Source organism: Talaromyces marneffei, chromosome 4 (genome assembly GCF_009556855.1).
Source record: "Talaromyces marneffei chromosome 4, complete sequence".
Taxonomy (NCBI): Eukaryota; Fungi; Ascomycota; class Eurotiomycetes; order Eurotiales; family Trichocomaceae; genus Talaromyces; species Talaromyces marneffei.
The window spans coordinates 305,135-332,172 of NC_072351.1; the positions used below are offsets into that span (position 1 = coordinate 305,135).

The following is a 27,038-nucleotide window of genomic DNA, read 5'->3' on the forward strand; positions in this document are numbered from 1 at the left end:
TACTTAAGAGCTGGGATTGCGTAACTAGTTAACTAACTCAATTACTCAATTACTCACTGCTCGCTACCCTTGCGTCACGGATGCCTCCAAGGTCCTCGTCCTTGAGCCTACCTGCGCTGTTGCGGAATTATTCATCCTTTTACTCAGTGTCCTCGAAGAGGATCACTCACCACCTCGCCAACAAACAAAGCCGTACGAATTCTTGTCCTTCTTCCTCTTCGTCTTGTCTTCCCTCTCGAACGTTTCCATCTACTTTCGCCCGTCGCTTCTCCCTCCACCCGACTACCATGTCGGAAGTCACACACATCACCGACCGGCTCGAAAAGCCCGAGCTCGACGATCGCTCATACCGCGTAATTAAGCTGGGAAACCAATTAGAGGCGCTGCTTGTTCATGACCCGGATACAGATAAGGCGAGTGCTTCGGCTAATGTGAATGTTGGAAATTTCTCGGATGAGGAGGCCATGCCGGGGATGGCGCATGCTGTTGAGGTGAGCTTGTGCCGTGATTTTGCGATTTATATGTGACTGGTGATGCATCATATACCGGTGGAAATACTTATCGTTTTGATTTTTTTTTTCGGAATCTTTTAGCATTTATTGTTCATGGGAACTGAAAAGGTAAGTCCGTTCTGAACTGCAAGTCAAGAAATGCAAAAATGCTCATGTTGCCCAGTATCCTAAAGAGAATGCGTACAACCAATACCTCGCCTCCCACTCCGGCTCATCGAATGCATACACCGGCGCCATAGAGACAAATTACTTCTTCGAAGTCGCCGCCACCGGCGAAAGTAAATCTCCAGAGAGTGCTAACGGAGAGAAAAGCGCCGTATCGTCCTCTACGACAGCATTGTCAAAGGATAGTGCGACGTCTCCATTATACGGTGCACTGGACAGATTTGCGCAGTTTTTTATTGCGCCGTTATTCCTAGAGTCTACGCTAGATCGGGAGTTGAGGGCCGTTGATTCAGAAAATAAGAAGAATTTACAGAGTGATGTGTGGAGGTTGATGCAGCTTAACAAGTCCCTGTCGAACCCGGAGCATCCATATCACAAGTTTTCGACGGGAAATCTACAGACTCTACGTGATGACCCGCAAAGTCGTGGCGTGGAAGTGCGCAGCAAATTCATCGAGTTCCACAAAAAGCATTACTCGGCCAATCGCATGAAGCTTGTTGTACTGGGTCGTGAATCGCTGGATCAGCTCGAGAGTTGGGTCGTTGAGTTGTTCTCAGAGGTACAGAACAAGAATCTGCCGCAAAATAGATGGGATGATGTGCAGCCTCTTTCTGCTGATCAACTTTGCACGCAAGTCTTTGCGAAGCCCGTTATGGACTCCCGGTCGTTGGATATTTATTTCCCGTTTTTGGATGAGGACGAATTGTACGAGACTCTGCCAAGTCGATATATCAGCCATTTGATCGGCCACGAAGGACCAGGAAGTATTTTGTCGTATATCAAGGCCAAAGGTTGGGCGAACGGACTCTCGGCTGGCGCGATGTCGGTCGGCCCTGGATCAGCTTTCTTCACCATCTCTGTGCGTCTTACAGAGGACGGGTTGACTCATTACAAGGAGATTGTCAAGATCATCTTCCAGTACATCGCCATGATCAAGGAGCGAGCCCCCGAGAAATGGATCTATGATGAAATGCAGAACCTGGCTGAAGTCGAGTTCCGTTTCAAGCAAAAATCGCCCGCTTCTCGGTTTACGAGCCGATTGAGCAGTGTGATGCAGAAGCCTTTGCCGCGCGAGTGGTTGCTTAGTGGTAACAATCTGCTTCGAAAGTTCGATGCTGACTTGATTACCAAGGCTTTGTCGTATCTGCGCAGCGACAATTTCAGACTTATGATTGTTTCGCAGCATTTCCCGGGCGATTGGGATGCAAAGGAGAAGTGGTACGGAACAGATTACAAAGAAGAGAAAATCCCCCAAGATTTCTTGACAGAGATTCGTAATGCTTTGGCGTCTGCGCCTTCAGAACGAGTCTCGGACCTGCATATGCCGCATAAGAACGAGTTTATTCCTACTCGCCTATCGGTCGAAAAGAAGGAGGTCGCGCAACCAGCGCCTACCCCGAAACTTATTCGATTGGATGACCATGTTCGCGTTTGGTACAAAAAGGACGATAGATTTTGGGTGCCAAAGGCCACGGTCCATATTACTTTGAGAAACTCGCTGGTGTGGGCTACACCTGCCAATCATGTTAAAGCCAAGCTTTATTGTGAATTGGTGCGAGATGCTTTGGTTGAGTATTCGTACGATGCCGAGCTTGCCGGCTTAGACTACAATTTGTCGGCAAGCATTTTTGGTCTGGATGTCTCGGTTGGAGGTTACAATGATAAAATGTCGGTACTTCTTGAAAAGGTCGTCACTACGATGCGGGATCTTGTCGTCCTCCCGGACCGGTTCAAAATCATCAAGGAGCGATTGACAAGAGCATATCGAAATGCAGAGTACCAACAACCGTACTACCAAGTCGGAGACATGACCCGTTATCTTACAGCAGAAAAGACCTGGATCAACGAGCAGTATGCCGCTGAGCTGGAGCATATTGAAGCTGATGACGTCGCAGCATTCTTCCCTCAACTATTACGGCAAAACCACATTGAAGTCCTGGCGCATGGAAACTTGTACAAGGAAGATGCGCTGAAGATGACCGATATTGTCGAGAACATTATGCGTAGCCGCACGCTACCTCAATCTCAGTGGCATGTGCGCAGAAACATCATTTTCCCACCGGGCAGCAACTACATCTACGAACGTCAGTTGAAGGATCCGCAAAATGTCAACAATTGTATTGAGTATTATCTATTTGTGGGTAAGATAACGGACGAGGTGCTACGAGCTAAATTGCTGCTGTTGGCCCAAATGACCGAAGAGCCGGCCTTTGACCAGCTACGAAGCAAAGAGCAGCTTGGTTACGTTGTTTGGAGCGGTGCGCGCTACTCGGCCACGACGATTGGATACCGCGTGATTATTCAGAGTGAACGTACGGCGCAGTATTTGGAGGGTCGCATCGACAATTTCCTAGCGCAATTCGCGAAAACCCTAGACGAAATGACAGAGGAGGAATTCGAAAGCCACAAGCGCAGTATCATCAACAAGAGACTCGAGAAGTTGAAGAACCTGGGATCTGAGACCTCCCGCTTCTGGACGCATATTGGATCTGAATACTTTAACTTTTTGCAACATGAGGTCGACGCCGCCACAGTCCGCACGTTGACCAAACCAGACATCGTCGCATTCTTCAGGCAATACATTGATCCATCCTCAGAAACTCGAGCTAAGATTTCGATTCACCTGAACGCGCAGTCTGCGAAGACAGACGAGTTACCCGTCGACACTTCGGAGACCGCCGAAGGCGCAGAGTCTCTGCACAACCAGCTGACGAACGTTAGTCTCAGCAATGGTGACGTTACTACCATCAAAACTACTTCCAGACAACCTATCTATATCACCAATGTGCCTCAATTCAAGGCACGATTGCCTGTCAGCCCTGGGCCGAGTCCGGTTGTGGATTTGAGTGAGTTTGGCGATTTTGATCCGAAGTTGTAATTGTGTGGAAGACTACTGTATATTTAGTTGATAGATAGAGTGATAACCTTAGATCTTTAAAACTGTTCAATTCATCCAAGTAGAAATAGATACATATTATGTGCACTCTGTAGGAAAAAAAGTGGGTCTGATATCGATCTGATTGGTCAGAGCTCCCAGCTTAATTGAACCTCGACAAACATACATCCCGCGGAGGTCGACTTTCCCTCCAACTCTCCAACTCTCTCCTCTAACATCTCAATTAACGCTCGTTGTCTCACTATCTGCCCAAACCGAAGACACGAAATATTTCAAGTGGATAGTGCATTGTCAACAACAGATAGCCGCCATGTCCACCGTCACAGCGACTGCGATGCAGAGCTCCAAGCCGTACGTCCAGCCTGGCCAAGCAAGTTGCATTATGCCAAAGAAATCGCATGGCGCAATTTCAGGACTACCCTTTTTAAAAAAAGATTTCGGCGACTGACAAGTGGATAGACCTATAATCCCCAAATCCTTCGACGCCAATCAACCACAAACAATCCGTCTCTACCCACTCTCCAACTACACATTCGGCACAAAAGAGAATCAACCAGAAGAAGACCCTTCTGTGCTGGCGCGTCTGAAACGTCTTGAAGAACATTACGATTTATATGGGATGCGTCGGACATGTGAGGGGGTGCTGGTTTGTCATGAGCATAATCATCCGCATGTGTTGATGTTGCAGATTGCGAATGCGTTTTTTAAATTGTCTGTCCTCACACAACCCTCTCATCCTCGGTGCTACATTGTTCAAAAAAAGCTAATAGTTTTGGATGTGGAATTAGGCCAGGAGATTACCTGCACCACGACGACGACGAAATAGCTGGCTTCAAAACCCGCTTGAACGAACGCCTGGCCCCCGTCGGCTCGCAATTCAGTGGCGAAGGCGTCAACGAAGATTGGGAAGTAGGCGATACGCTGGCGCAATGGTGGCGGCCCAATTTTGAGACTTTTATGTACCCGTTTCTACCGGGCCATGTTACGCGTCCCAAGGAGTGTAAGAAGTTGTATTTGATTCAGCTTCCGAAAAAGAGTATGCCCCCTCCTCCCCCCGCGTTTGCCCGCTCCGTTTCTCCGTTTGAGACACTAATGAATGGATATAGAGGTGTTGAGCGTGCCTAAAAACATGAAACTCCTCGCCGTGCCCCTCTTTGAGCTGTACGACAACACGGCCAGATATGGCCCTCAGTTATCCGCTATTCCGCACTTGTTGTCGCGTTACAATTTCGAGTTTGTGGATGAGAATGATAATGTTGTTGCGGTGACACCGGGGACGCCTCATCCAGGCATTGATGAGCTCAAGACCAAGGTTTTGGCGGGTGGTGCCGGCATCGGCGCGAATGCGGAGGGTGAGGATACGGGCATGGAGGATGCGGCGGAGGCTAAGCAGGAGGGGGATCAGATTTCGTGATCATGAAACCAGGGTTGGTGGGATCGATCTTGGGATGCACAAGATTGAGTTAGCTACAATGAGGCGAAAATACCCTTCGTCCGGCGAGGTACATTTCGATGGCCTGTTTATTCCCACTTCAAAAGGTTCTAAGGTTCAGATTATTGGCCGGCGTTTAGGGTGAATATCAGGAATGCAATCATTTTTGTCCACTACCACCACGGTGCATAGATTTTGAAGCTCGAGCACACGCTATCAGAGTATGTTGTCCTAGAGTATTTTCAAATTTGATGCAACACACGTTACCTAGGGTATCAATCTCACAACCCAGGGCTAAGGTGCATAGCCAGGTGGTACATGTAATAGGCTGAATCTAACCCTATGTGAAAAGTTACACAATCAGTATGTAGCCAACCCTAATAGGCCAGCCACACCTTAGCTTTGTTCCACTCTTTTCCTTCAGAAATGTCTCTATTCGATGATTGTGTGGGTTATCAAATGAGGTTATTCGGAATCTCGTTGAATGTTAAGTGAGGCTTTCAAGTGACATGTGCTGGTCGTACGTATCTCAATTGATATATGCAAGTTTTAATGACATTGGTAGTGCATATGTTATGCTGGTAGAATGTTGTACCAAAGTAGTCACACACTACATCAACAGGGCTCATCCAGGGATAGCTTTGGGAAATTAGATTCTGAAAAATACTTGTGATGCGCAGTACTGGTAGGTACAGTCGAATATATATACCTAGAACTTGGACGTGATCGAATAGGGCGGTTGCGATTGCCTGATCCTAATCAACAAAACTTGCGATAAAGATAGATGTCCAGCCCAAAAATTTGAATATATCGAGGCAAGACACATTCAAAGGAAAAAAAAATCGAAAGAGTATCATGATCCTCTTTCGATTTATCACAGCAGTTGCGGCATTAACTGCCACAGCCACTGCTGGGCTGCTGCGTCGTGGTAAGCACGTGTCGATTATTTGATTTGTACAATGCCCAGAGGGGATTGACAACACGACTAGAAGCTGATGTCGTCTCGTCGACTGTGCTGGCTCGTCTGAGCCTGATCGAACAATACTCAGCTGCAGCATACTGTACCAAAAATGATATTGCTGCACCTGGTACTCCGATTGCCTGCGCGCCTGGAAACTGCCCTACTGTGGAGCAAGACCTCGCCACCGTGTCGTTTTCATTTCTGAAGTGAGTTAAAACAGATCCTTTGTGTATCTGCTGCAAATAGGGTAGACTGACTGGTGCAATTGCCTGTAGCAAGGGAGATGGGGGTGACACTGGCTTCATTGCTGCGGACATCGCCAACAGCTTCCTTGTTCTCGCCTTCCGTGGCGCTCGGAGCATTGAGAATGGTGTCACTAAGCTCGACACCAGGCTCGTGGGTACTTCCTTGTGCGGAGCGACAGTGGGCTGCCTGGTTCATGAAGGATTTCAGGATTCTTGGGATCCAGTGTCCGCTAGAATCACCACAGAACTAACCAATGCCCAAGTTGCTACCGGCTTCACTACTCTTATTGTCACTGGGCATGGTGTTGGGGGAGCTCTGGCTACACTGGCAGCGACACGATTCCGGACCACACCAATCCCAGGCATTCCTGCTGCAAATGTGCAATTGGTAAGTAGGCCACTGTCGTTGAATTGCTCTGTAACTTCAACCAGCTAACAGAATGGCTCAAGTTTACCTACGGCAGCCCTCGTGTCGGAAATACCGTGTTTGCAACTTTTGTCACCACTCAGGGGGCCGCTGCCAACAACTTCCGAGTCACTCACACCGACGACCCAATTCCAAAGGTCCCTAGTCGTAGTCTCGGCTATCTACAATGGGGTCCTGAGTACTGGATCAGATCTCCCACGGGTCAGCCGGTGCATGCAAATGACATTGACGTAATTCCAGGTACTGAGACACCTCTTGGAAATTCCGGAACGCCTCCATCTTTTGATATTCCGGCCCATCTATGGTATTTCAATTCGGTGGCGGCATGCGTGTGAGTTGCCTGGTAGCAGCCGAGAAGAAAACGTACGCAGATAGAGGTAGTTGCGGAAATTAGGGTAACGTTATTTGACAACGCGGCTCTGCGTGGAATGGAGTTCGTTGGATTGGAAGATAGTGGGACTTTAATAAGGAGTAATTCAAAGATGAAGAGAACTGACAAAAGGGAAGTTGTATTCGTGACATCCTCGAATCCCATTGACTGGAGGCGTGCTGTATTTCATTATCTATTTGTTCGTTTCGAAAAATGTCAGTTCAGATTGCTCTACAAGCGAAATACTTTTCATTATTTATATATAGCAATAATATCTGACATGATGTCAATGTAGTAATACGGGTGATATGATATCAAAGAAGTCAACATTTTCAAGTGCTTTCGTCTAGGGATCCCTATCCGCGTGTCCCTGGGATAGCCCCAAGATACTTACCGTAACGTCATTTGATTTGCCAGCAGTGTAATGGTTAGTATTTATTTACATTTTCCGCTTGTTAGAAAAGTCTTGTGCCCGGTGAGATTGGTTATGATGAATACGTGTCAGAGTTTGCGACAATATCGTTGCAGGATGAGAACGAGACCAAGGAGCTAGAGATCGTCCCGCGAATATACAAATATCCCGGTGCCAAGGTGTGTGTATCTACTTGTAGGAAAGGGTAATTCTACTTAAAGAAGGAGCCTGTATATTATTGTGTGACACTTGAACAAGTTCAATGTTTTCGAACGGATTCCAGGGTGAATAAAAATCGACGTGGGACAGAGTTTCCTCGCGATAACGGGAGGCTGTAAAACGCCAAGTTCATGTATCCCCGATATGTTATAACTATCACGGATCTGGTAGCCATTCCAAGACCTTACTTCTGACTCGAAGTGTTGGATCACGGGATTCACGGTGGTACCATTTCGGGCGAGCTATTTCATAATCGATTGCGTTATCATGGTTCGTTCCATTCCACCGAAGACTTTCTCAAGGCATATGAAAATGGGGGGGGCCATCATACGGAGTATCTACATCAAATCAATCCGGATAGAAAAACGTGCATAGCTGGGACCTCTCGAACATTGTGCTACATCCGAACCTAGATGTCGTTGTGGTAGTGACAGACTTGGGACCGGGCGGCATACTTTCCGAAAGGAGGAAAAAACATTCATCAAATCTGTCACCAATGGGGAAGGATGGGAGACGTTATTTGATGGGATTAATTTCCAGTAGATTTCTGATTGACGTTCGATAGTTAAATGATGCGCAAGCTCAGGGGTTGTGAGTATCGTGGTCATCGGCAAGCCGGGGTCGTTGACGTTGACAAGTCATGCCTATGATCGCCTATCTTTCTTCAAGCGATCCACCAGCTCCACAGCTCAGCCACAGTAAGCGTCTAGATTTGGCAGGGAGCAGAGGAGACTTTTGTCAGTTTTGTGGGCATTGGACCGGATCCTTGACTAGTTAACTCGTTAACGCGAGCACGGAGGTTTCTGGACAACGTGCTAGACGTTCGAGGTGGAGACAACATCATGACCGTCACGGAGTATGTACTATGTACGTAGTAGAGCGTACGTGCTCGGTGAGCTATCGTATCGTATTGATTCTAGTAGAGACAAAGAACGATGGACACGAGGATAGAAAGGAGCATAAAGAATTGTCCGCTAATAGGAAAACTAACAGAGTACTCCGTATGTACGGACTAGGAAAAAGAAAAGAGGGGAGGACGAGCCGAAGGGAAAGAAAGGAGATGACGTCTCGCACTGACTGGATTGACGGCAGCCGCGACCCACCGACATTCACAGGGAAACACCTAAACATTTTGACATTCCTCATTCCACCACGCTCCCTTCTTGTTTCTTCCCTCCTTTGTTTCGTGTTTTGCTCAGTATACATACTCACGGCTTTGTTCTCTTGATACAGTATATATTTTGGATGTTGATGAATCTTGGATTAGTCCTCGAAAGCACACACTTCCTACTGACTCGATGAGTTAGGGGTCCCTTAGCGTTGCCGCCAGGGCCCGATTGTCGTCATCATGCTATACAGCGCAGCTGTCAACACAGTACGCTCATCTTTTACTCGTCGACTACGACTTTCGGTCGTTGTCTTCTTGTTGATATGCACTTTCTACTGGGTTACTACAAGGTCTTCGCCAGCCAGACCAAACACACAGAAAGGAACTATCAAAACAGGTGGTTCCTCGGGGACTAGGAATTTTGCAAGCCCTAATTGGAGATTTGGTGTGAACAGTAATGGACGGTCACCACAGATGGAGGCTGTTCAAGCCGCGATCCCTGCGCCAGGCCCTACGTCCACAGGAGGCGCCATTAAAAAGGACCTGGTTGTGGCGAGTATGGTTGGAGACAACACCACCTGGCTCTACGACTCGCTTCCCGACTGGCACAAGAGTATCTACATTGTAGACGACAAATATGCTGATTTAACGGTGACAATTAACAAAGGCCGGGAGTCCATGGTTTATCTTACGTACGTCTGTACCGTTTCTGCGTGCATGAGGGGTCGGTGCTGATATTCGCAGATACATAATTGATAATTACGACCATCTGCCGGATTACATGCTCTTTATACATTCTCATCGCTACCAGTGGCATAACGACGACCCGTACTATGACGGAGTGCCAATGATTAAACGATTCCAGCTCCCATATCTCGAGCTGATCGGATATGTGAACCTACGCTGCGCCTGGGTGCTGGGCTGTCCCGATGAGATCCACCCCATGACGGACACCCTTAGTGATGATACTGTCCATGCAGGTCCATACTATTTCAATGGATTTAAGGAATTGTTTCCCGGCGCCAAGGTTCCAGAGACCGTTGCAGTGTCTTGCTGTGCCCAGTTTGGGGTTGCGCGGTGGAAGATTCGCGAACGTCCAAAGAGCGATTATGAGCGATACAAGCAGTGGCTTTTGAAGACCGATTTGGATGATGCGACGAGTGGCCGGATAATGGAGTATTCCTGGCATAGTACGTCCCTACATCTCCTCTTCGTTTATAGATGGACTCGAGCTAACATCTGTCAGTGATCTTTGGAATGGATCCTATCCATTGTCCTAATGCAGCCGAGTGCTATTGCAATGTCTGGGGACTTTGTGAGTTGAAATGCTCGCAGGATGAATGCGAAGGCCGGTATGAACTGCCTCCTTACTCGACCCTGCCAGAGGGGTGGCCACATATAGGATGGAATGGGCAACCCCAGGATCCAAGTGAAGGGGGGCTTCCCTTGGTTGACTGACTATGCCTCAACTCTCTTGCTTTCGAATATTTTACTTGCTCTAACTGCATACGACAGCGTTCTTTTGTTATGGTTGCATTGCGGCTGTTAAGGATTTCGGTTTGGTAGGATAATACTGGCGTTTTCTTTGAAATTAGATTCCTTGCACACGGACTTATTTATAGATTAGCTAGACTTTAATACATATAGAAAATCATGGAATACTACTATACAACAATGCCTGTAGATGACTACCGACATTCAACGCTGCCGATACACCTCAGCCGTCATGGGCATGGCCTTGGTATCCCCCTAGCTAGTACTTAACTTCATACCTTTAATCCAGATTATCTTGACACTATCCACTTTTCAGCTCCTCTGTCAGAGACAATACTTCTTTCCCAAAATCGAGTATATGTTGATATAGCTGTTGTAGGAATGATACTTGGTGTAATCTCGGTACAAATCACCAAGGCGATGTCCTAAGCATACAACCCTAATCAACCCTAATCAACCCTGATGGGACGGCCTCGGCTCGGCTTATTTAGTGACGTTTGATCCGATGCCAGCTTCCTGCATCAATAACTTCACCTACGCATATTGACTATAGAAGCCAGAAGCGCACAAAAAAATGCTGATTATCGGTCTCACCGGCTCCATAGCAACCGGAAAATCCACCGTCTCCTCTCTTCTCTCCTCCCCACCACACAACCTCCCCATCATCGATGCCGACGTTCTCGCCCGCAAAGTTGTCGAACCCGGTACAGCAGGCTACAAAGCTATAGTCAATTACTTTGGACCCAGCACGCCAGATCTCCTACTACCAGCAGATGCCGATGGAAAGCAAGGATTGAATCGGCCCGCGTTAGGTAAACGGGTATTTGGCGATAGCGAGGAGCGAAAACGCGATAGGACGATACTTAATAAGATTGTACATCCCGCAGTACGATGGGAGGTTTATAAGTCATTATTATATTATTATCTACGCGGCAATTGGGCTGTGGTGCTGGATGTGCCGCTACTATTCGAGTCTGGGATGGATGTCATCTGTGGAACGGTCGTTGTGGTTGCAGTCAAGGAACCGGCGGTGCAAATGTCGCGATTACGTGCAAGAGATCCGCATCTAACTGCAGAAGATGCTGAGAATCGAGTCAAGAGCCAGGGCGATGTGCAAGGGAAAGTGAAAAAGGCTTTGTATAGAAATAAAGCTTCGGAGCAGGATCTCGACAAGGGCTCGCGGGGCGTGATTGTCTGGAACGATGGGGATAAGGCTGATCTTGCCAAGGAAGTGGATAAGGCGCTTCTTACGATTCAGAGTAATAGTCCTCGATGGTGGTCGTGGGTGCTCTTGCTTGCGCCGCCCGTAGGTGTGGCTGCTGCGGTGTATAATATGGCGGTCAATTTTGGTTCGCAGAAGAGCTGGGACCAGAAGGTTAAGAAGGAAAGGGCGAAACTGTAACCAGGACTGGACATACTGTGTATAGCCATATTGACGGAGAAGTCATTTTCGGATAGATATGATTCTGAGTCTGCTCTATGACAGTCATACATATACATATTCCTCCCATATGCCACCGCCTTTTTTCGTCTGTGGCATGCCTCCTTGCACACATTATTGTATATCAATGTCCCTCCTGGTTCTGGACCTCTGTATCTCACATCATGTCGTTCATACGGCGGTTTCCTTCAGGGGGGTAGGGCTACGGCGTATATCGCACAATAATCGACCATAGCTCTGAACGTCGCACATAGAGTATTGTCAGTCAAAGTCATCACAAGAGCTAGAGGAGCTAGAGTCTTTCATGTTGTCAATGATCTAGAAGCGTGGATAGCAGGTGCAGAGTTGGCGTGCGAAGAGAATGTTTCATCGGTCTGAGAAATACGCTGGACCCGCGAACCGGAACCGAGGACGTAAAAAGCCAAGCCGAATACAGCAATTCTTTGATATTTTTGTCTTCAAGACCTCACGAAACAATCAGATGTTATCGGAACAACTGAATCGAAAAGAACTAACCAATTGTTGAAGGGACAAGAAGACGAAAGCGCAGCAGAGCAAGGGAGGAGCGTAACGGAAAGAGTAAGGCCACAGTGACCCTCCCGCTTCTCCATTCCGATCTGTTCGATCTTCTTATACCTCTGCACCAGAGACATCAATTATTCTCTCATGATTTGGGGATTGTTTCGCGCTCTTTGCTGCATTCAACGTCTTCTGATGTATGAACTCTAGTTCCTCCGCCCATGGCCGCACCCTGTGCCCTTGGCCGATAGCCCTGCTTTCCTACTATATCATCTTCACATCCGACATGCATCTCCCGCACCCACTCGATATTGATCGGATTGAGATATCTGGGCAGTCCTGACTGGTATGGAATGAGCTTGGTTGAATGGCTACATGCTGGGTTCAGGAAACTGTGAAAATAAAGAAATATTCAGATCTACCATCCCATGCATCCGTATAACCCCGCAGACAGAAACCCTGCTCCGATAGTGCCAAATTCCTCATTTACCACAATGGCAAGCGGACAGGGAAATAACAGCGCAAGAATGAGTGCGGGTGCTTCAAAACCCATTACTTTCAAACATTACGAATTCACCACTGCTCCTCGGCAACCACCCATGCCCCCCTCAAAACGTCAACGGATGATTGAGCCAGCACGGGTAAATCCATATATCAAGGGCGCCGATTTGGAGATCTCCACCCAAGGTGTGAATGGTTCGTATAAAATCAACTACCCGAGTCAGCCACCTAAAAATGGCACACCACACAGTACTGCTTTAGGAAATACTGCTTCATTCTCTTCCCAAAGCGCTTCCGAGAGGTCATATCCAGCGGAGCAGGATTCCGATCTTACAGGCCACAATACCCCAGACACCTCCGTATCGAACACTTCTCCATGGCCTCAGAACAAGTCGACGTCTCCGGCAGCAGCGGCAATAAAGCAGGCTGATATATCGAAGCAGGTCAATGCGGCTGATGTGGAGGTACGGAACTACGAGGAATTCAAACCGCGTTCTTCAATACCTAGTGCGCTTCCCGGACCGGTCTATGCTCAACAATGTATAACCGCTGCATATTCCTCACGACTGAATCCCTTTGCTCTACACAAGAACGAGCAAAATGCATTGCAGCATCATTTATGTCATCTTCATGTCACAACATACCTCAATATCCGAAATGGCATTCTGCGCCTGTGGACCCGCAACCCGATGATCAGTGTGACCCGCGAGGAGGCGCTTGGGTGTGCTAAAGATTTCAGATGGATGGGCCTCGCGGACTTTGCATATGAGTGGCTGATACGCAATGGGTATATCAACTTTGGCTGTGTGGAGGTTCCGCAGGCTCTGGTCACACCTAAGAAAGGACGGCGCAAGGATGATACACCGGTTATTGTTATTGTTGGAGCGGGTGTCGCAGGCCTAGCTTGTGCCAGACAACTCGAGGGTTTATATCAACAGTATAGAGACAAAGTCACATCATTGAAGATCATAGTGCTGGAGGGGAGGCGTCGCATCGGCGGACGTATATATTCACACCCGCTTAAAAGTCATCAAAAGACCACGCTTCCAAAAGGGCTGCGACCAACGGCTGAAATGGGTGCTCAAATTATTGTTGGGTTTGATCGAGGGAACCCACTAGATGCAATCATTCGTTCACAACTTGCGCTGCGCTATCATTTACTCCGAGATATATCTACAATATACGATATTGACGGCTCTGCTGTTGACGAAATGCAAGATGCTATGGACGAACGCCTCTACAATGAAGTTCTCGACCGCTCCGGCAATTACCGTCACAAAGCGGCCATCCAGCCTACTGCAGAAGGCGACCGCGACATGATAAATCATGGTCGTGATATTCCCGTTGATGATGGTGTCACAATACAACAATACGAAGATGCTCGTGCCGCAGGTACTCATCATTTGATGCTTCCTGCAGCGAGGTTTCGTCGCGGAATTGGGCACAATGCATCCCGAATCCTGCCACCACCATTGACTGCTCAAATCTCTGACCTTGGCCCAGATGAAGAGCTACCGGCAGCTATGGAATGTCAAAGCATGGGTTGGAAATTACGGGACGGCATTTCTCCTCGGACCGATTTGCAACTCGATAAGATCGCCAAAATTTCCCCCACGCAGACTCTTGGAGCTGTCATGGACGAGGGTGTGAGGCAATACCAGCATATGCTCCCTTTAACACCAAAGGATATGCGGCTTTTGAACTGGCATTATGCGAATCTAGAGTATGCCAATGCAACCAACCTGAACGCGTTGAGTCTATCGGGTTGGGACCAAGATATGGGAAATGAGTTTGAAGGTGAACATAGTCAGGTCATTGGTGGATATCAACAATTACCACGGGGTCTGTGGGCTTTCCCCACGAAACTCGACGTTCGCACTAACGAGACAGTCGTCAATATCACATATGATGCCGTTGGGAAGTCGAAGAACCGCAAAACGACTGTCCACACTGAAAATGGTCCCATCTCTGCCGATCATGTTGTATACACAGGATCATTGGGCACCCTCAAACATCGCACGGTAGAATTTACTCCTGCCTTGCCGGACTGGAAAATCGGCGCCGTGGATCGTCTAGGTTTCGGCGTGCTCAACAAAGTGGTGTTGGTCTTTGATCAGCCATTCTGGGATACCAATCGAGACATGTTTGGTCTTCTACGCGAAGCTGAGGTTCCAGGAAGTATGTCGCAAGCGCATTACTCCAAGAATCGGGGTAGATTCTACTTGTTTTGGAACTGTATAAAAACATCCGGTATTCCTGTCTTGATTGCACTGATGGCTGGAGATGCTGCTCACCAAGCAGAGAAACTGCCGGATGAAGAAATTGTTACGGAGGTCCTTTCTGAACTTCGCAATATCTTTAAATCGAAGACTGTCCCAGACCCACTAGAAACCATTGTCACGCGCTGGAAGTCAGACAAATTCACCCGCGGCACATACTCCTATGTAGCAGCTGACGCGTTGCCGGGAGATTACGATTTGATTGCGCAGGCTGTTGGGAATCTTCATTTTGCAGGCGAGGCTACATGTGCTACACACCCAGCGACTGTGCATGGGGCATACCTGTCAGGACTCAGAGCGGCAGCAGAGATTATGGAGGAGATACTAGGACCAATTTCAATACCGACACCATTAGTTCCGCCGTCAACCAAGAGCAACGCAACTATCACTCCCGGGCGGTATCCAACTGCTGATATTCTGAAACAAAGCATATCCACCTCAGCAAAACAGAGCTCGAAAACCTCGACTCCATCAAAGACGAAATCTGTTAACAAAACTTCCCCTTCAAAGCCAGTCCCTCCACTACCGGCACCAACCACATTTACACCCTCCATAACAAGCGAAGAACAACGACGACAGCAGCTCTACAGACAAGCCCTCGAGAAGCACGTCCGCGCAACACTCGGCGAGCCACCCGCAAAACCAGCCAAAATCGCCCTCAATCCCTTCCTCGCATTCCAAAAGGACTACTGGATCCGCGCGAAACAGCAATGCGAAGAGAACAAAAGACAGGCCACGAACAACCCGGAAGCAAAAGCTGCGCGAGACGAGATTCGCGCTGTGCTAGGGCAGATGTGGCGTGAAGCCGACGAGGAGACTAAGAGGCCATACCAGGAACAAATGGTTGTGAATAGGAGGACCAATGATGAGATGGCTAAGAAGTGGGGAGATGCAATGAACGATTATGAGAGGAAGAGTTTGGAGGTTGGGAAGGAGTTTACGTTTGAGATGTGGGCATCGATGAACCCATGATATTCTTACAATTTATATATGCATGTCAGGCGTATTAGAATCATTCAACTGAATGTCATTATAACTCTCTGTAGCAAAGTAGGTACATGAATAGAATAACAACCAAGACTAGTCATCGATCACTTCATCCTCTCCCCCCTCTCATCATCCTCATTAATACGATTGACTGCGTAATTCCGGTCGTCGTATTGACTACAATTCAACATTCTCATCATACTTATCAAAAACATGAACCTTTGCCTCCTCAAACTCCCGCAGGATAGTCTCATATCTAGCCTTCGAGCGCACCGAGACCTTACATGGAAACGGCGCCGGGCACGCCACCAAGCCTTCAATAAATCCAGTATCGGGGCTGAGATCAGGCTCCATGGCTAAACCCGTCGTGGGGTCAACTGGCTTCTCAAAGTTGAATGCCCACAGCAACATTGCCATGGCGATGAACATGTCCCGCTCAGCGAGATGGATGCCTGTACAGAAGCGACGACCGGCGCCGTAACTGTAGTGGTCGCGGGAGTTGTAGTCTTGTTTGTTCATGTATTCGTGGGCAAGCGGGACCTTTTCCTTATTGTTGTAGAAGCGCTCTGGGTCGAAGACCTCGGGGTTACGGTAGTGATTTTCGTCGTGGTTGAGGCCCCAGATATTGAGGATGAGAGTTGCGCCTTTGGGGAGGAGGCGACCGTCGATCCATTCATCTATTCGTCGTCAGTATGGTTTACTTAGAGGCAACGAGGAACAACATACCGGCATCAAGTGAATGAGGCATCCCCAACGGTGCCACAGGTCTCCATCGAACGCATTCCTTAGTAATAGCAGCAACATACGGAAGACATGCATAATCAGCCCAGGTCGGGGAGCGGTCTTCGCCAATAACGGCGTCGATTTCGACTTGTGCTTTCTTTTGGATTTCGGGCCATTTGGTCATTGCGCCGATGAAGGTGAGGATCATGCACGCTGGTGTCTCGGAGCCGCCTTCGACAAGGCCGCCGCCGATGAAGGACAGTTTGTGGGTTGAGAAGCCTAGGTTGTCACGCTCGCCGAGGACTTTATCCATGAGAGATGAGGTGTTGGGGGTGCTCCCCTTCTTCTCCTTTTCGTCGATTTTGGCGCGTCGGGCAAGCACATGTTTGTACATGCCTTGATGGAGGGATTCCATTATTCCTTTGACGTGGTAGGCTCTAGTTCGCCAGTTCCCAAGAAAACGATCAGGAACCCACTTCAGAAAAGGGTAAAAGTCAACTGGCGGGGTGGCTCCTAGTTCGAGAAGGGCAGTGAACGTGTCTAGCATCTCGTATAGGTGTCCCATATAAGCTGACTTGATTGAGGGTATGCGAACACCGTAGACTAGGACAATTAGTCATAATAATAGCTAGTTAGTGGGAAAGGATGACATACCAGTGCTAGTCATGATACTGCAAGAATACCGTCTAGGATGCTGCATATTGTTCTCAGGGTCAACAATGAAATCCCGAAGCATCTGAACTCCTTCGGCATGCTGAAGATAAACATGCTCATTATCACACATCGAGTCCTTGAAATGCTGGTGGACCAACTTGCGGATAAGACGCCAAGTTTGACCGTATTGTAGAGTGAGAAGATGGTCATTTTCTCCAATAAGACGCTGTATGATATATGATGAAGGTCTATTGCTAGCTGTGGGACCCTTTTCCTCGATCAATTCACGGACCACGCGTCGGTCAGTGATGATGGCTATCGTGTGGTGACCGGCTTTGACAGTGTAGAGACCCCCATATTCCTTGGCCATTTCGGTGTACCTGGGTCTTGTTAGACATATGCCAAAGCATGACTAGAAAAGAAGATCTTACTTGAGATGAGCCCGGCGTCGAGGAAGCTGATGGAGATTTCCGATGATTGGGAGTGTTGGTGGACCTATGTAGTGTCAGAAAATGATTCATCTTAAGTGGACATTCTTTACCAGAGATCTATACCATTTGGAAATCGTTTGTCTCGGCTGCCTGATTTCAGCAGCAGGTAAGCAATGCTGGTAAAGATGCCAATGATGGCGATCGAGATGCTGGAGATCATCTTGATGCAAATACTGACTCGATGTGCAGCTCAAATGCTATGCAGATGTGAGGTGTAAGATGCAGAAAAGAGAAAAGAACGTGTCTAAAAGTAGGAAGAAGAGAATAAATACTCGAGGGGAGCAAAGTATGACTATTGGTGTCTATTCATATTAGATAAGAGTATCCACGATTGCTGGTATTCCAGTCACGTTACAGAACATTCAGTTACTATACAGCCTTTTTTTTTAGAAAGAATATCTTTATGGTCATTGATCATTATTTTCAGTCTAGACGGTTAACGTCGACTATTGTCCCACTTTGTGCTAATTAGAAATAGAGTCTTTGTTTGCAAATATAGCACCTCTTTGTTCGCCGTCCCCTTTCGGTGGCTATTGGCTTATCACTACTGAATAGGTAGGATAGGGATGCAAGTGACTCCAAAGCGCATTCATGTGGATTCGTCATGATTAACCGAGTCAGAAGTATAATTATACAATAAAAGAGAAGATCAGATAGCTCGTGAATGTCTGACCACTCTGATCTTCGGTACCAGCCTCATCTCAGCCCAGTATCCTTTCGTCAAGCGCCGTGCAATCTCGTCTCTCAATTTTTTATAGTAATCAACACCTTTGTCCCCAGCCACCCGTCTGATTGCGTCAATCTCTATGCTACTGCTATCATCTTTCTGGCTTGGCGTGGATGGTTTGATGACTCTGAACCCGCCGAAGCCGACGATGGTATCTATAATTTCCCATGACTCGGGGTCTGAAGAATGCGATTGAAGTTGCTTAAACTCGTGGTCTTCGATGATTGCATAATCAATATTCGACCAAAATTCTGGCGTGGATTTTAAGATTGGATCTTCCGTTTTATCGTATTCCCATTTCGTGCCTATTCTGGCATCCTCTTCACGCCCACTGACAGATTTCAGGTTCTGGGGCTGTTGTAGGAATCGGGTGACACCTGTTTGACATGCCAGGTTACCCATGTACAAGGTAACATGGGGCTGGGTGCCCTGGCCATGGAAGTGAGCTCGTTGAATAGCTTGGGCGCCTGGGTAATTTGCAGACGAAATCGGCAGGAGAATAAAAGTAGAAAATAGAAAGGAAGCAAGTGTAGATAAGACCAGTGAGAAAGATAGTAGGCGATATACTATAGATTTTCCACGTCTGGTCCAAATGTTCGCCGCCCCTTGAGCCGCCGCGGCCGTCAATGCTGGGATGATATAGATGATGAACCGCCATTCTTTGTGAGGTTGAAAGCTGTATATAGCAACGAAAGCTAGAGAGGGAACGACGAGGGATAAAGACACCCGTCTAGTTGTGCCTGCTATAAGAGAAGCCGGAATACATACTAGCCAAGTCAAGGGGTTGAGAAGGAGGCGAGGGAGAGCGCTGGTAAAGTAAAAGAACCAAGGGTCAACGCCCCAGGCAGAGGCTTGTCCGGAAACGACGTTGAACTTAAATGCACTGAATTCAGGCCAGAGGGGAAAGTCTTGCCAGAAGTAGGAGTCAATGGCCACAGTAGCTGTGAGGCCAACAAAGAGGCCTATGATTCCTGCTGGTACGATGTCTTGCCAGATGCGAATTCGCTGTGTCAGGAAATAATAGATAGTGTTTGTCGCCAGTAAAAGAGCTAGCTCGGAACGGAATATGATCCCAGCAACGGTAAAAAAAATCAGTGCAAGGCGATATCTCGCATAAGGAAGCGGGGCAGCTGTTGTTTTTGTTGCTTTGGCGGTTTGCTGAGTTTTGCTTGTTTTGGTGGACTTGATACTTTTGGCATCAATCATATCAGGCCCCGGAAGGAGAAGTCGCAACGCAAGTGTGGCTATATTGACAGTACCATTAATATCGAACCGGACAAAGCATTTTCAGAGATGTTAACATACTAATGCAAAAAGAAAACATATTTGACAATGTCCGCGACGCATAGTAAGCAACATGGAACTGACTGGCCTGAAAAATCAGGTACCAGTAAGCCGTCACATTGCCGAGCGACTTTTGTATGCCCCGCGCATATACAATTAATGACAAGGCATTGAAGAGGCCGAGAATTGCGCGGACTGTTGTAAAGTATCTAAATCAGTACAGCCGAGTTCCAATAGTAGTAAAATGACGTACCTAGAATTTGTCTATCAACATTCTCATAGAACCAGACGACAGGCGACGAAGCACTCGCGAGCGCTAGTGCACCAATAAAGGTGCGGGGAACAGCCCCGGGAAAACTGAAGTGATCATATTCAGATTGAAACTTTTCGGCAATTGATGTCCAGTTGAGATCAAGAGGTGACGGGATTCCGTATGTCAAAATGTCATGCGTTGCTTGAATGTGGAACGACTCCTCGACTTTTGTATATGGTGCCGCAAATAGATGCAGTAGGATGACGGTGGGAATGGACGCATAGAGCATCAAGCCTGCAAGCTGGTTAGTCTATTGATCCATGAATCAGTTAACTCAATTGGGTTTACCTGCCTACTAATTTAGCCATCTTGTCGATGATGGCATTTTATGTTAGTATTTGGTGAGGTGTCAAGATTGCTGCTTATCTTGCATCCACCTTATCCACCGTAACCCTTATCGATTAACCCTAGAACCACTACAGGCGGTGGCAGAACGCTTAGGCAAACACAGCAAACATCAACATCATCCGCCAACCTGGCCAGCTTCGAGGAACTAGTTATCTCTTAATTATTCCTTCTTCCATTCACCATATCGCATATTCGTGCCGGATTTCCTAGAGGCCATAGAAAACCTTCCCGACAAGATGTTGTTCGGCTTCGGCAGATTGATATACGGTAGACCACCCTCCGCATGGCACTGGGTCTAAAGCGATCTGATCAACTAACTGGACGACTGCGAACAGTTACGATACTCCTTATAAATGCGGTGGCAGTTCTCTCAGAAGACCGGTTCCTCGCAAGAAGTACGTCCCAATATTTTCAAAGCTCAGTTTATATGTCTACCTCTCGAATTCGACTCTAACATGGATTCTTTACATAGTTGGCTGGGGCCGCGCACAACCAGAACCAGGCTTCGGATCGAGTTATGACAATTCAAGCATAAAAGCGCGAACGGTGAATTTGATTACGAGTGTGAGGACTGTGATGCGAAGTATGTCTTTCAATGAACTGCCACGATCTCGAAGCGACGTGCTAATCATGGCTTTGCCACAGTACCCTTGATTGTGATAAATACGGTTATTATTGTCTACGAGTTGATTCTGGGATAATGCCGGGGTTACGATAGTCGATATCAATGAATAATGCATTTGGTTTACGAACTCGACTTTCAAAATTTTTTTGGTTTCGAGACGAGGCCATACTTTTGTTCTATGGCGTGCTTTTCTTCTTAGTCATTTGTCTGGGCGGTTATGCAATTGATTTGTTGCATACAATTTATATGGCCGGCGTATATGATTTACTCCGAGAGCTTTGGACCAGCCGGGTTTTAACATGATAAAATCTCTATTACTACCTGCTCAGGTAGGTGCTTGCATGTCCATCGAATTGGCATGGCTGGGTGCAGTGCAAGGGTTGAGAAATAACAAACTGGAACGAAAATTCGAATAGATTTACCACTTTATCTCACTCCTGGGTGATGCTCTCCACTATTGCCTTTGCAATTACCTCAGGAGCCAACTTCTGCGGCATATGGCCTTCATTGATGGTAATTGTAGAGACCTCTTTGGCATTCCTCGACTTGAGGGTCTCCACAATCTCCTGTTGTCTTTGCAAGGGAACGATAATATCCTTCTCAGTGTGTATGTATGTCACGGGGACATGGTCGACAGCAAGGTTTGTTGACGGATCAAGGAAGCTTGCCGTGGAATGGACCGTGGTGTATTTCCCAGCAGCTTCCAGGGCCTCGTCCGAGAGTAGGCCGTCATAAAGGTAGAGGGCACCGGCTTCTGTATCGAAATACATGTAATCACCCTATGAACGTATTAATATTTCTCAGAAACCAACTTAAAAGTGCAAAGACTCGCCAGAATATTAATAGCCTGACCCAATTGCCCTCCTATCACCTGAATAGCCGTCTCTCCAATCTGAGCAACAAGAGAAGCTACATAAATAACTCGGACAACACCACCAGCACTCATCCCCTGCACCTGACGTTCGGGCTTTGTGACCTTCTTCACACTTTCGGTGGCTACAATGCCGCCATAGGAATGACCAACAACGACAACATCTTTGCCTTGGTTTGAGAGCGATTCGATGATTCCGCGGAAGTAGGCGGCGTCTTCTTGCATTGTAGCAGGCTTTTCTGGAGGTACGCGGCTGGTAGATTGTAGAGTGCCGACGATGACTTCGTAGCCGTATTGTTGGTTTAGGATAGAAGAAAGGGTGTCATAGGCTGAAGGGGAGGTGAAGGAGCCGGGAACGATGACGATGGTTGGTTTTGACATTTTCATGATACCCTTATATATATAATTAGAAATCGATTGTTTGAAAATGTTCTGGATGTTTTTTTTTTTTTTATTTAGATGTTGCCAATATTCAGCTTCTACATGGTGGACTTTTACTCGTATTTATGTGAACTCGTGAGCATATCTCACACCCGGAAAGTCGAAAGCCCGATTATAAATCATTTTCTTGAGTTTTATAAAACATGTCAGAAATCATATGTTCTTGTATACTTCATGCTCAATTCAGTAAACTTACTGAGATACTCGCTGCGTCGTTGGTTGCAGGTTGCGGGTTTTCTGACAAACTGACAATCCTGCGTGTCAGAAAAGTTTCCCGTTTAGGTAATAATTTGATCCGTATAGTCTACCATCTCCTCCTCCCCCTAGGATATTTAGAGTTAATTATAAATTGAATCTAGATATGGAACGAGGGAGAGATTCTATAAAATGAATGTAGAAGTCGGTTGTACTACGGAGCACCTACATAGATTAAGCCTAGATACATCGAATCAAGCTGAGCAAGTATCAGACTGGCGATCAAATTAACAGTCCTCATCGCCAGTACCACGATGCCCAACAGCCCAACCAGTCCATGTTCCATCATTTTTATAAATAAGCGTATTCACGTTGTCGTAGTGTCAAACCCAAGACCAGGAATCGTGCTGGTCATGCTAATGTCCCGTGCATCAGCAAACGAATCCAACTGCGAATTCGCACTCGTACTCAAATCATGCAAGATACGCACATCCCAAAATGCTGAGTCTAAACTCGCGCCCACTAGCTGTCATTGGCTTTTGTGCTTTTGTGCCATTATCTATGTTGAGATCCATTCCACGATGCTTGGGTGATATTGGGGGCCGTAATCCATCAGGTTCCTTTCGATATTATATTTTGATATAGTTCTGAAAGGAAAATTAGTACTTCACTGTTTCCTGGTAATTGAATTGAACTGATACTACATGTATCGGGCTTACCTAGGTACCGATGTATATCCCATAAATTTTAAACATTTGAACCCTAAAGTTAATATTAAGACTTTTCTGATTTATGTTACAATACTTGATATCTGATCATCAATTGTTTGCATCCAACTACCGGAGCCTTGGGGGATATTAATCCGGGCTCCTTTTGGGATTAACCCTTGGTCTAACCTCAGTCTATCTGAAATACTGCTTGTACAGAAATAATAGTTAACCAACTTTTCAAAGTTCTACCGTCGCTGGCTATGTACCCCCGGTTACCTAAGGATTGAGCTTGTTTGGCAAGCTACAGCGGACACCCAAATCGTTGGCGGTAACTACCGAGAAGCGCCATGGTTTGGCAATTTCCAAGAATTATTTGTAATTTGATAGGTATATCATACGGAATTTGTGGACTTTGTCCTTTGTGCGGACATCTGGAATATAAAGCCTAGAACCGTTTCCGTGCAAAATAAAAGGGCTCCCACCCCGTGGAACAATTCACGTTCTTGTTCGACTCGGCTTCAAAATCCTTCTCACTTCTTCCTCTCCTCATTCGTACATTGCTTGTGGATATGTATCTATTTGCTGGGACTGGTGCGTGGCTTCTGGAAGTTAAAGACCATGCAAATGACCCACAACTGTTTCTCTTTGAGCTTGCTTCGGAGTTGTTGGATCTTAGAGGCGATGCCTGGCCCAAAATTGAGGCGTCCAATTATCATATTCACGGCTCAAAGGATGCCCTGAAAGCGGAAGCTGCCGAAAAGAATGGGCCCTAAGAAAAAAAAGCTCGAGATACCTGCAAGGTTGAAATTGTGTAGGGGCTTCCTCAATATCATTCACACACCAATATTACCGTCTACCAGCCTATGAACCATACGAAACTCCGATTGTGAGCGACGTTATATTAGGATTCCCGCCTCTGTTTCTCCCTTACTCTCTTCGGCGCCCTTCATGGTTTGTGATTTTGTCTGATTGTGAAGGCGCTCAATCCATTCTATGGGTAGCTAAACGACGGACAACTATACATGAGAGAAGAAGGGGGAAAGACTCGCTAAAATGCCCACGTAGACCCATTTTATATACGCACCGTAGGCCTCGTCGGTACCGAATTAGGAAACCCTGAGGACAAAGAAGGGTCTCCCCGTTACGGTCGACATCCTAGGGTTTAGGGTTCTGGTGCGGAACCGTACGCTGAGGCACCGATGAGACCGTCACACTGATGAAGCTTGAATAATGAATACATATTTTGGAGCGTAGCAGAGAAATATTAGACTCATTTCTATCATGAAATCTGGCTATACTCTCTCTTCTTCCCTTGTAGAGATATTTCCTCGTCAGACTTCTTCTCCTTAGCTTTCCTTGCATAGATAAAGGACCGAGCAGCGTATGGGCCGAAATAGTCATTCCAGTTCTTCGCAGTCACCACAACTGATCCATATGGCACAAATTGCAGCAATTTCGGAGAATTACTAGTGCAAAAGAGACAAAAAATATCATTATCACCTGCAGCCTTTTTGCGCTCATCATTAAATTTCACCTTACTGCCATCCCTTATATCCTTATATTGATGCACCTCATTGCGAGTGGGTATTGAGTCGAGGGATAAGAAAGCATCCGCATCAGAGGCATTTTTACCGTTTAGAACAATATGTTTATGTTCTCGAAGATCTATGATCTGCGTCGGCAAAGTCTCGGATGAGGCTGTCTCTATCTTCCACTCCTTTTCATTGGAAGAGTTCGTCCAAGTAGGCTCGATTTTGTACTTGGAAACTATATCACTGAGGTGATAGTTGGTGAAAGAAACCTTTGCTATCTCTGGACTCATAACTGCCCCTCTGTGTATGTCACCAATTGTCACTTGAACACCGTCATCAAAGGCGTGTGATTTTATTTTTCGAACTTTCACCATTATACTTTCGAAATCTTCCCATGATAGGCGGCCCGGTTCTCCAGGGTTCGCATTCGCGCGGTACGCACGGTAGTCGAGGAATTGGAGCTCCTCAAAAAATGGGGTTTTGGGATAAGTGATACATAAAACCAATATCCACATGTATGAAATTCTTAGATAACCTTGCGCGCTTGGCGCCTCAACACTTTGAAACCGGATAAGCCCATTCTGGCAAACGGCATCTGGTGTTGTCTGCGTCCCAGGGATGAACTCATTTTTTTTCAATAGCTTGTTCACCATCACTGCCTTGACCATGGAAAGGGCAACAGGCTCATCAGGAATTGTACCAGCATATGTCTCAGATAGCTGTCGTGCAATTTCCTTCACATCTGGGCCTGGATCTCCGGAAAGAAGCCCTCGCCGGTATAATGATGATACCATTTCTAGAGCCCGACCATGCCCGTCACAATCCTTCACCAGCATCTCAGCAACAATGTTGTTCTTGGTCTCAATAACCGGTTTCTGATCAATTGTAGGCACTTCAAGGGGCTCGCATGGTAGTGATACCCTTATTCGACGAGAGCCTTTCAAAATATGTTCAACAGGTCCTGAAACTGTTGATGTCGCGCAAACTACTACAAAGCCACCCCAATGTGCTAGTTGGCCAAGATTGGTCAAGGTTTCATCCCAAGCATCTTCTCCAAAACGGGTAACATTGTGAAGCCCATCCACGATGATGAATATTGCCCTTGTCTCCAAATCGCACTGATTAATAACTGAATCGAGGACATCCTCTGGGAACGGTTGATGCCATTCTTTGATGATCTGGTTAATGCTGGTCTGAAGTTTCTAACCTGTGTTGTCAGGTTCTCCGAGTAACTGCAATAGCATCCGAGAGCCGATTGCCTTCCAGGGATTTTCATCACGAGAAGTATTGATGCTTGTTCCATTTTCCATGGTAATATGAAAGACAAATGGATTCTCTAGCAGCCGTGCTAATTCATCCTCCCTCCTTGCTAACTCGTCATCGTCATTCTTTGGAAAATGCGTGCCATTGAAGCAATCAAAAGCGGTTTTATGAAGCTCAGCGGCGTTTCTCGATTTCCCAGTACCAGCACCAGATAAAAACAAGTAAAGAGGAACGTGCTGTTTATCAGTACGATTTTCAATGAATGCGGTATAGTGCTGGAGCATGCGCCTTCGGAGTTCTCGAATTAGATGCGGGGACACCTGGTAATCCCAAGCTCTTCCCAGTGAACCCAGGAGCGTGTTACGTCTCGGAGGTTTGTAAGGCAATTTCCCTGTGAGATTATTGGATATTAGGTGATGTGAATCTCATAAAATGAGATAGATGCAGTGAAAAAATAGTATCAACCATACCTCTCTCGTACTCATATTCGACGCGTTTCCCTCGTTCGGGATAGTCACCAAGTTCACTTTGCTGTTGTTCTTGCGGCCGGATAATAACAACATCAATTTCTGGATCATTTGATCGAGGGAAGTCGGATAATATTCGTTTGCGCGGATGGAGATGTACAAGATTCTCCTTTGTAAGAATATTCTTGACTGGGCTGGAAGGGCTGTAGAGATCGAGCTCGGGATAATCACTCCGAGCAAGCTTGTGCTGATTTTTCGACCAAATCTCATTTTTGACTTTATCAATAGTGTCAACACCGAGAGCACAGTCTACAGAGAACGGTCTCTGAAGGTCATCAAGGAAAGCACACCACAAGGTGCGCTGAGATGGTTCAGCCATGGTGGGAGAGGGTTGGTTTGGGCGAAAAACCCAAGAGAAAAGATTGG

At 46.9% G+C, this 27,038-nt stretch overlaps 11 protein-coding genes across 11 annotated transcripts; 7 read left to right on the forward strand and 4 right to left on the reverse strand.

The window, feature by feature from the left end:
• Window positions 1-287: 287 nt before the first annotated feature.
• On the forward strand, window positions 288-3,555 carry EYB26_005172 (uncharacterized protein; the record flags this gene model as incomplete). Its single annotated transcript, XM_054264462.1, has 3 exons — window positions 288-491; window positions 594-620; window positions 676-3,555. 3 exons carry the CDS (start codon window positions 288-290, stop codon window positions 3,553-3,555), a joined length of 3,111 nt encoding a protein of 1,036 aa, XP_054120437.1.
• A 328-nt stretch (window positions 3,556-3,883) lies between these two features.
• On the forward strand, window positions 3,884-4,987 carry EYB26_005173 (uncharacterized protein; the record flags this gene model as incomplete). The annotated part of the gene is made up of 4 exons (XM_054264463.1): window positions 3,884-3,924; window positions 4,033-4,284; window positions 4,362-4,609; window positions 4,680-4,987. The coding sequence occupies 4 exons, from the start codon at window positions 3,884-3,886 to the stop codon at window positions 4,985-4,987; spliced, it is 849 nt and encodes a 282-aa protein (XP_054120438.1).
• An 873-nt stretch (window positions 4,988-5,860) lies between these two features.
• Window positions 5,861-6,973, forward strand: EYB26_005174 (uncharacterized protein; the record flags this gene model as incomplete). The annotated part of the gene is made up of 4 exons (XM_054264464.1): window positions 5,861-5,933; window positions 5,995-6,172; window positions 6,242-6,599; window positions 6,662-6,973. 4 exons carry the CDS (start codon window positions 5,861-5,863, stop codon window positions 6,971-6,973), a joined length of 921 nt encoding a protein of 306 aa, XP_054120439.1.
• A 2,014-nt stretch (window positions 6,974-8,987) lies between these two features.
• On the forward strand, window positions 8,988-10,205 carry EYB26_005175 (uncharacterized protein; the record flags this gene model as incomplete). Its single annotated transcript, XM_054264465.1, has 3 exons — window positions 8,988-9,439; window positions 9,492-9,937; window positions 9,994-10,205. The coding sequence occupies 3 exons, from the start codon at window positions 8,988-8,990 to the stop codon at window positions 10,203-10,205; spliced, it is 1,110 nt and encodes a 369-aa protein (XP_054120440.1).
• Window positions 10,206-10,815: 610 nt separating this feature from the next.
• EYB26_005176 (uncharacterized protein) lies at window positions 10,816-11,643 on the forward strand (the record flags this gene model as incomplete). The annotated part of the gene is made up of 1 exon (XM_054264466.1): window positions 10,816-11,643. The coding sequence occupies one exon, from the start codon at window positions 10,816-10,818 to the stop codon at window positions 11,641-11,643; it is 828 nt and encodes a 275-aa protein (XP_054120441.1).
• A 1,052-nt stretch (window positions 11,644-12,695) lies between these two features.
• EYB26_005177 (uncharacterized protein) lies at window positions 12,696-15,183 on the forward strand (the record flags this gene model as incomplete). Its single annotated transcript, XM_054264467.1, has 2 exons — window positions 12,696-15,112; window positions 15,154-15,157. The coding sequence occupies 2 exons, from the start codon at window positions 12,696-12,698 to the stop codon at window positions 15,155-15,157; spliced, it is 2,421 nt and encodes an 806-aa protein (XP_054120442.1).
• Window positions 15,184-16,145: 962 nt separating this feature from the next.
• Window positions 16,146-17,996, reverse strand: EYB26_005178 (uncharacterized protein; the record flags this gene model as incomplete). The annotated part of the gene is made up of 5 exons (XM_054264468.1): window positions 16,146-16,645; window positions 16,695-17,294; window positions 17,346-17,725; window positions 17,777-17,840; window positions 17,900-17,996. The coding sequence occupies 5 exons, from the start codon at window positions 17,994-17,996 to the stop codon at window positions 16,146-16,148; spliced, it is 1,641 nt and encodes a 546-aa protein (XP_054120443.1).
• A 489-nt stretch (window positions 17,997-18,485) lies between these two features.
• On the reverse strand, window positions 18,486-20,468 carry EYB26_005179 (uncharacterized protein; the record flags this gene model as incomplete). The annotated part of the gene is made up of 4 exons (XM_054264469.1): window positions 18,486-19,807; window positions 19,869-20,042; window positions 20,101-20,394; window positions 20,453-20,468. 4 exons carry the CDS (start codon window positions 20,466-20,468, stop codon window positions 18,486-18,488), a joined length of 1,806 nt encoding a protein of 601 aa, XP_054120444.1.
• Window positions 20,469-20,744: 276 nt separating this feature from the next.
• EYB26_005180 (uncharacterized protein) lies at window positions 20,745-21,209 on the forward strand (the record flags this gene model as incomplete). Its single annotated transcript, XM_054264470.1, has 4 exons — window positions 20,745-20,775; window positions 20,844-20,903; window positions 20,981-21,091; window positions 21,154-21,209. 4 exons carry the CDS (start codon window positions 20,745-20,747, stop codon window positions 21,207-21,209), a joined length of 258 nt encoding a protein of 85 aa, XP_054120445.1.
• Window positions 21,210-21,564: 355 nt separating this feature from the next.
• Window positions 21,565-22,385, reverse strand: EYB26_005181 (uncharacterized protein; the record flags this gene model as incomplete). Its single annotated transcript, XM_054264471.1, has 2 exons — window positions 21,565-21,912; window positions 21,966-22,385. The coding sequence occupies 2 exons, from the start codon at window positions 22,383-22,385 to the stop codon at window positions 21,565-21,567; spliced, it is 768 nt and encodes a 255-aa protein (XP_054120446.1).
• Window positions 22,386-24,629: 2,244 nt separating this feature from the next.
• EYB26_005182 (uncharacterized protein) lies at window positions 24,630-26,991 on the reverse strand (the record flags this gene model as incomplete). Its single annotated transcript, XM_054264472.1, has 3 exons — window positions 24,630-26,029; window positions 26,090-26,536; window positions 26,616-26,991. The coding sequence occupies 3 exons, from the start codon at window positions 26,989-26,991 to the stop codon at window positions 24,630-24,632; spliced, it is 2,223 nt and encodes a 740-aa protein (XP_054120447.1).
• Between the last annotated feature and the right edge of the window lie 47 nt (window positions 26,992-27,038).